Source organism: Eumetopias jubatus, unplaced genomic scaffold (genome assembly GCF_037043125.1).
Source record: "Eumetopias jubatus isolate StellerSeaLion01/CBP00866 unplaced genomic scaffold, mEumJub1_p1.0 scaffold_3, whole genome shotgun sequence".
Taxonomy (NCBI): domain Eukaryota; kingdom Metazoa; phylum Chordata; class Mammalia; order Carnivora; family Otariidae; genus Eumetopias; species Eumetopias jubatus.
Window position 1 is genome coordinate 69,985,111 of NW_028274809.1, and position 8,523 is coordinate 69,993,633.

Sequence of the window (8,523 nt, forward strand, 5' to 3'; positions counted from 1 at the left end):
TAAGGAGGAAAACCAAAAGGTTTACAGCAAAGTTGAAGGTCGGTGTGCTAACTGCAGAAACTGCTGTGCAAAAAAAGGTTAAAATCGCACTCGGAGACCTGTGCTTATTCGTTGCAGACGGTATTCGAGGGCCAAATAACAGGAGGGGGTGCGCGAGGTGGGCCGTGGGGAGGAAGAGCTGGGGAGAGCTGCGAGGGGCTGGCTGGGGGGCCGGGCGGCGGCGGGGCGCGGGGCCGGGCGGGCAGGGCCGGCCTAGCTGTGCGAGTAGAAGCCGTAGTAGCCGCCTATGTCCTTGGCGCAGTTCTTCTCGCAGTCCCGCTGGGCCAGCACCTCGCTCTTGAGCGGCGACGAGCTCTCGGACACTGGCGTGTCGGCGGGTGAGATCCGCCTCCGCTTGGCCTGCTCGTAAATCCCCGAGTCGCTCGAGTCGATGGACTTGATGGAGGAGGGTGTCTCGATCCAGCTGGAGTCGGACAGGTCCTTGGGCTTGGCGTCCTCGGCGGCGCCGGGCGGTAGCGGCGAGCGCTCGGCGGCCAGGCCCTCGGCCTCCTCGCCCAAATAGGGGTTGGCGCCCGCCATGCGCGCGGCGGCCGCGGCGCTGTTGGGCCAGCAGGGCAGCACCGAGCCCGACTTGGCGCCGCAGTACTGCGGGGGGCTGCGCGCGCCCCAGCCCGACGGGTCGGCGTAGTAGCCGAGCGGGCGGCCGGTGCAGCCCGCCGCCTGCAGCGGCAGCGCCTTCACGCCCGCCGCCGCGTAGGAGAGCAGCGTGGCCGCGTTGCCCGCGAAGTCCGTGGCTGTGTCGTAGGCCGAGGCGGCGAAGTCCAGCCGGTTGTTGGCCGGTGTCACAAACCAGCGCTGCGGCGACGGCGCGCCCGGGTCCTCGGCCTGCTGCGGCGACAGCAGCCCGTTGGTGTGGGGCACACTGCGGTCCGTGCCCGGCCCGGGGCCCGCGCCCGCACCCGGGTGGAAGCGGGCCTTGGCGTAGTTGCTCACGAACTGGTCCTGCAGGAAAGAGCCGGCCATAGCGTAACGGGCCCCGGGCACGATCTGCGAGCGCGGGGAATCGTTGGGCGAGGGGGTCAGGCGGTCCATGTCGCAGCCAGTGTAGATCCTGCGAGGGAAGGAGAGAGAGAGAGAACCGAGGGGTGGCAGAGAGGTCCCCTCGGGAGGCAAAGGGAAGGCCACCTCCACTTTTCGCCCACCCCCACACACTCCGTCTGTAACTTGCGGTCCAGGGCGGAGACGGACAAAAGGTCACAAACTTGCGTCCTCCCCAAAATAAATAAATCGTGAAATTGTAAAGAGGTCGGTTTGTCATTCAGGGACCTAGGCAAAACACAGATCAAGAGGAAGGCTTCCCTGTCCCCTCGCTCTCTCTCACCAACTGTACAGGGGATCAGAGAGCGGAGCGCAGCAGGGATTCTCACCCCACTTCCCCAAGGTCTGCATAAACTTTAGGGCAGATTTGCCCAGGGACTAAGGTGTTACTTGCCCAGTGGGCCTTTTCTGTGCAGTGAGTTTCTGAGCAAAATTTCTAAACAAGATACCCATTTCTTCACTCTTTGAAGAACACTTTTTTCCATCTGATACACACGCAGGCTATCCAGGTAGTAATCAAAAAAGACTGGCTTTCACCAGTCTTCTGAGACTTGAGGACTGCTGTTGGAAGACTCCACAGTACTTACTGTCCATTGTTCCCCCGTGTGATCCTTTAACCCCCACCTCTACCAATAATAAGAATTACTACTTGGAAACAAAGTCATCAATCAATAAAATTCTTTTACAGAGAAGAGGTTTTTTGGTTTTGTTTTGTTTTGTTTTTGTAAAGTAAGCTCCATGCCCAACGGGGGGCTTGACTTGACCACCCCGAGATCAAGAGTGACCCCAAGATCAAGAGTCGCATGCTCTACTGACTGAGCCAGCCAGGTGCTCCAAGAAAAAGGGTTCTCTACTCTTTTTCCAAGCTTTTGAACTGTTACTGGTAAATAATAATAATAATAATAAGTAAAAATTAAAATTTAAAATTTAAAAAAAAGACAAAAAGCAAAACAAAAAAAACGCCACAAACTACCTTTGGGGCAAACTCTTACAGTGATTATCAACCTCCTCCAAGCTAACCCTTATACAACTTGACTATGTGCCAGCACTGTTGTCTAGGACTGTACAGATAGTAATTTAGTTAACCATCACAACAATCCTCCCAGTTATGTAGCATTATTAGCCCACCTTACAGATGAGAAAACTGAGGCAAGGGGAAGTTAAATAACTTGCCCACAGACAGTAATTGTGTTACTGGGAATCACCTTAGGTGAAATAATGATTAACTCTAGGCCCTGGGCCTAGAAAATCCCATTAGAATTGAGAGAGAACCAGAGATTGGATCAAGATTGGTAGAAGTGTTTTCTTCTACACATAGACACACGCCTCCCTTTTTATTTAGCTCACACATAAATGTTTTAATCTTTAATCAACACAATGTTTTGAGAGAGAGCCTCAGTCTTGTCACACCTTAATCCTTTGGGGAGGAGATTCCCTGGGGAATGGTCAAGCAACCTTCTAGTCCCCCTGAACTCTTACTGCTCACCCTGTTTCTCCAAAAGTGAGCCATGCCCAAAATATCAACATAAAAGGGGATAGGGTGGGTGGCATAAACCATTTGCTCTCCCCTGTCCCCTAATAACTAAGGTCTCCATTTGTATAGATAAAGAAGCTTTTATGGAAAATACACAGTTTAAGAATCAAAAAGAAATGGCTTTTCCTACAGAAGTCAGCCAGAGGAGGGTGGGTGAAGGTGATGCTGCTGCCCAGGTCCATTCTGCTTACCACACAAAATTTCCCTCCTGAAATTTAATTACAGTTTCAAATAAGTAGAGGGAGGCAGGAAGGGAACATAACCAGCAAGGTGCAAAAACCTTCTCTGTTTGCCACCACAATAGTTTAAAAAGAAAAAAAGCAGCCTGCAAAAGATACAGTTTAGATGTCCATCCAGGTCCCAATCCACTTGGGATTACTGAATTGATTTGTGCAAAATAAAATGCTTTGGAACAGATGTTCGCAACAGAATTAAAAGCTCAAAACCTACAAGACCCCCTAGTACAGAGACCAGTATCTCTGGTCTCCTGGGCCACACACTTTCCACAGTGCCGGGTCCACATTTTTAGATTGTGAGGACTAGAAAAGCTGAGTTTTTATTCTGGGTATCATCTTGATGAGTCTTGCTTCCTCAAAACTACTTTTAAGGGAGGCACATGACAGTTATGGGCGGAAATATCAATGACTCTCTTTTCAATTTGTTATAAAAAATATCAGAAGGAAACTTTGTTATCTACCTGGAGATGGAATAGAAGCAGCCACTTGTCTACTTCTCCATAAAATTAATCTATTTCTGGTCAAAGACAACTTCAACTTTGTAGCTCTATCCCAGGCACTTAATGCAAGGCATGAAATTAAAATTTATGTAGCCTTCCCTTTTATGGTCAGAATAAAAGGGGGGGATCCTGACAATCCAGATTTAGATTTCGCTATATAACACTATCTGAACTCTTGGGCACTATATCTGAACTCTGAGCAAGAATGCTAGAACAAGCCCAGAAAGCACTAAGTTTATATCTCTTGTTGCCCCCAGAGAACATCATTTTGATAGAAAAGACATGGAGGTAAGTAAGGGAGGCCCGGAGAAAAGGGTACCAACACATTTAATTAAAACACGCCTAGATGCAAAAGATAAAAGGAAATATTTTTCTTTTGAAGCTTATAAATAATACACAGCAACAACACCTGGGTCCTTCCCAAAGCCTGAAATAACTGTAACAGCAGCTCTGCTCATGACCTTGCCTATGGTGGGTGCACATTTTTATTCGGTCCATAGTAAACTTGCACAGGAAAAGCTATTACACAAAACTTGGAAATGGGTAAATAAAAGTCACATATGCCAAGGAGAATGTAACAACTGCCAGAGCCACATGCACTTTCCGGCAGAATCGGGCGGTTTCAGACACAGACAATCTGAGCTGAGCATCTGCAGCGCCACATACCACTCCCGCACCCAGGAACCAGGACAGCTTCCCCAGCCAGCCAGCCCCAGAGGCCCGCCAACAACTTTGTAATTCATAAGGAAGATAAAAATAAGTGGAGGAAATCTTTGACCAAAACCACAAAAGCACCAAGCCAGAAAGTCACCAGAAAGAAGGGGAGCCCATAAAAAGGCAAGGGAAAACCTTGGAAACAGCCTTGTCTTCACACATTCGAGCTTCCAAAAGCCTTGTACACAACAATCCACCTTTGACCCAAAGCCCAATTCCACAACTATTTGAGAAGGAAGGTGCAAAATTACTTACGTGTCATAATTATCCCGAAATCCTTTTGCAAAGGGGTTGTGATCTATTTTCAATTGTGTTATCTAGAAAAGACAAAAAAAAAAAGATTAATATGGTCTCACCTTCTAGGTAGGTGGATTAGGTGTTTACGAATGTAACACCACTTTTTACAGGGGCCTATGGCCCACAATTTCATTAAGTAGCAAGGTTTCCCTACCTGAAAAATTTGAGGGAATGAATAGAAAGGGAAAAAAGAGAAAGTATCATGAAAGTTATGAGAAACATGTTTAAATTAATGATGCCTAACACTAAAGGATTGCTTTCAATTAGCTCTCCCACGTGTTCTAAGTCAGTTAAAATGCACACTTTAAAAATGCTTGTTACAAAAAGGCAGAAATCTTTAAGGGGCACTTGAATTCATCACCAAATGTTGCCTATTTTAAGTGTTTCACCACATTTTTAAAAGTTGGTCACTTCTGATTCACAACCTCAAGAACCCATAACTGCATCTTAAAATCAGCTCTAATTTAAAATAAATGCATATTTTCATTTTTGATTCTTTCATTTAAGTTTTTCTTTAAAAATCCACCGTCACTCCTAGTAGTCAAATCAACAGAAGTAAAATAAGTTTTGGCGAACTTGCAAATGCTGAAGAGGTTCAAGTGCTAAAAAAAGTCGCTCCACAGCTTCCAGTAATTTTATTTATTGTACTTTTTAGATATGTGAATGTGTCTGTTCTTTTGATCACTCAAAAAGTGATGTTTGTTTATTTCAGCCATCAGTTCTGAGACTTTAATTTATTTATTTATTTATTTATTTATTTATTTATTTATTTATTTATTTTTAGATAATGCCAAAGCTTGCCAATAATAAAATGCAGGGGGAAATCTGCTTGTTTTCTAAATGGAAGAAGGACTCAAAAAAAAAAAAGAGAGAGAGAGAGAGGGAGGGAGAGGGAGAAAGCAGATTTAAATCTGTTCTAGTTTGAGAACTAAATTAAAATTCCCAAAAGAAAAGGCCCTAGAAATCCTGGGCCCCTCAAAGGTGGCCCGTGTGACCCGCGATGGAGACGAATAGGAAGCGTTTCCCCACCGGCAAGGTATTCAGTGAAGATGCCCAGCAGGCCCCTAGCCCTCCGCCCTTTTGGCGCAGCAGAGCCAGCTGTTGCTGATGTTAGTGCCCGAGCCGGGGATGGCGGGGGCTGCGGGCAGGTGCGGGGAGAAGCCGGAGCCGCCCGCCGCGCGCCCAGCCCCCAGGCCTCCTTACATCGGTGTTCTGGTAGGCGGTGACGGCGATGAACTGAGTCTCGGGGAAAGTGAATGTCTGCACGCGGCCAGGCTGGCTGGTGTCCTCCGTGCCGTCCTCGTTCACTTCCACCACATGCAGGCGGGGCTGGTACTTGTGCAAGGATTGTAAAACCACCATCTGTCCGGCGGAGAGAAAGGGGAGCGCGGAGCTGCGCGTTAGCGCGGTCAGTGTGCGCTGGGCTGGGGCCGCGGGCCGTGCCGGGGCTGGCTGGAGCCCGCCGCCCCGGCTAACTGACCGTGGGACTCGCCGGGCAGGTGACTGGCTAGCTGGGTCAAGACCAGCCCTGGTTCCTCCAGGAGCAAAGATCACCGGAGCACCGGAGGAAAACCGAACCCGACTGCCTGGTCGTCAGGGCCTCCCGATCCGCCTAGCCCTCCTTTTAGGAGGAACAAAGATTTTTACAACCCCAGATCCTCTGGGTTTCCTTTTCGAAATCAATCAATCATTTGTACAGTACTTGGGAAGGTCGGGAACTCGGGAATTGGGCGGAGGGCAAGAACAACTTTATAGGAGTGTGGAAATAGAATTTTTAAAACGTCTTTTTAAATGTAGCAAAGAAACATATGTCCAGTTTCTCATGCTGATTTAAACTAACGGACTGGATGTTAGCGAGAGACGTACGTGTGTGTGTGTGAGAGAGAGAGAGAGAGAGAGAAAGAGGAGAGAGTTGGGTGGGGGGAAGAAGCGCTTGAGCCACTGACCTGCCCATTGTTGTTTGAAGCTCCTTTGTTGTTTGTAAGTTTTAATTTTCCAAAAGAGATTTCTTGGCGCATCCAGTGAGCCCCCGTGTTGGGGGAATCCGGATGCATATAGACCCGATTTCCTAGAGAAAGAAATACGTTGTTTACATATGCCCCGGGCACTGCCCAGTCCCAACTCCTCACCGCGTAGGACACACACACACACACACACACACACACACACACACCTTATTCCACAGTGAGGCCCATTAGCTGGGGGTTTTTTAGGCCTCGCTTTCTTCCTATTAACTGGGGATGATTAAAATAGCTTTTGCATAATCCTCCCCCTTCTCGCTGCTCAGTCTGTCCCCCTATCCCCCTCGTTTCCTTTTAGAAGTCATTGGCCGATCGTTTTAAAAGTCTCTCGAGCCAGTCCACAAAGGCTTTAATTAATCATTCTCACCTAAATAAGTGTCAGGAAAATGTGTTAATTGGAAGGACTTGCCTTGCACATTGGTGTCCGCTTTGCCGCAAGGAACCCATTTGCCTCCTTGAAACCTCCAGTGATTGGGATCCGCCAAAATCACATCCACAAAAATATTGTAATGAGCCGTGGGATCGAGACCAGAAATGTTAAAACTTAAAAAAGGAAACATGCGCCTATTTAAATTAAAGGGGGGGGGGGAGAGAGAAAACAAGAGAAAAAAAAAACACATAAATGTTAAAGATTAAATGCAAGAAGCGCGGCGCCAGATAGCAAAGCAAAACTTGTTCTTCCAGCGTGGATGAGCGAATGTTTGCTGGGTTAGAGAAGGGGTGGTGGGGGAGGAAAAGAAGTGAAGCTGAAGTCGGGGAGATCGGCGGGTGAGCTGTGGAGTGAGGAGTCGGCAGGTGTCACTGCCCAGGGGGAGAGTGAGGTTGGCGACCCGCACCTCCACCTGCCCTTGGTTCCGGGAGTTGATGCGTCCCTACAATTTCCCAGCCGCAGGCCGGGACTCTCCCTCTCTTTCGCCTTTCTCCGGCCCCTGACTGGTTCTCTGACCACCTTTCTAGAGCGGGAACCCCCTTACCAACATCACCGCGGCGGTTATACCTTCCACTTTCCCTTTTTCCAAAACCAGCCAACTCCAGGGCGCACCAGAGCGCCTTCCACTCCGCTCCCGACCCCAAAACATCGCTACCGGGGTTAGTCGCAACCCAGCGCTCTTGCCCCCGGGCCGTGCCTGGAGCAGCGACTGCCAAGAATGTAGCATTACCTTCCCTGTTTGGTGATGATCATCTCCGTTTGGTGGCGGTGAAATTTCAGCCAGAGGGGCCTGTTGCACAGGTACACCTGCGCTTTGCCGGGTACCAGTCCGGGCTGCGTGGAAGAGAACTGGTAGAACGGGGCTCCTTGGTAGGAGTGGCTGTACTGCTGTGGGTAGGGGTAGCCGGCCGCGGGGTAGCCCTGCGGTGAGGAGTTGGACAGGAGGCTGTTGTAGGCTCCGTTGGTGATGACCGGGTGGTGGGCCATGTAGCGGCTGGGACTGCCGATGGAGAAGGCGGGGTGCGCCGGTCCGTGCTGGCCGGGGTACGGGAACATGGCACTGGGAGCAGTGGCCGCAGACTGTGGCTGGCTGGACTGAGAGAGGAGGTAGCGATCTGCAGCAGAGCCATCGAAACTGTGACGAAGCTCAGAGACCCCGTCCAAGACAGGAGAGAGTTTACTTCTCTGGACGTCCCCTGGTGAGTCCTTGGAGTCAGGAAAATTGTCTGTATCTGACTGATTCGTCATCCCCCTGGTAATTTTTTTCAAAGGTGAACTTCTCTCCAGGTTGTCAGTGGTCGAGATAATGGGATGATCGTGCAAGACAAGCTCAGATCCGCCTGAATGTGGGTAGCTGCTGCTCACATTGAGAAATTTCTTGGAGAGCATGATAGAAGGAGAAAGGCAGTGCTCCAGCTGCATAGCTCTAGAACCTGAACACTCGCCCTCCTGTCCCTGGTTTTTAAAGTCCTATTTATCATAAACTAGAAATCCACAGACCCCCTCACTAGACAGAAAGCACTTCAACCAGCAAATGCTTCTCAAAGGTTTGATTTACTTTTTTTTTTCCCTGGGAGAAGAGATTGGCCAATTGACACTATGCAGCAATCAGAAAAGGCTCACTTTTGATCTTGCTGCTTGTGCAGCCGATGAAACGGCTCCTGCCATTGGTTAACTGCTGACAGTAATTTAA

At 49.2% G+C, this 8,523-nt stretch overlaps 1 protein-coding gene across 1 annotated transcript; it reads right to left on the minus strand.

The window, feature by feature from the left end:
• Positions 1-252: 252 nt before the first annotated feature.
• TBR1 (T-box brain transcription factor 1) lies at positions 253-8,252 on the minus strand. The gene is made up of 6 exons (XM_028113153.2): positions 7,561-8,252; positions 6,810-6,964; positions 6,326-6,447; positions 5,583-5,741; positions 4,338-4,399; positions 253-1,111 (listed from the first exon to the last, which is right to left on the minus strand). Exons 1-6 carry the CDS (start codon positions 8,250-8,252, stop codon positions 253-255), a joined length of 2,049 nt encoding a protein of 682 aa, XP_027968954.1.
• Positions 8,253-8,523: the final 271 nt, after the last annotated feature.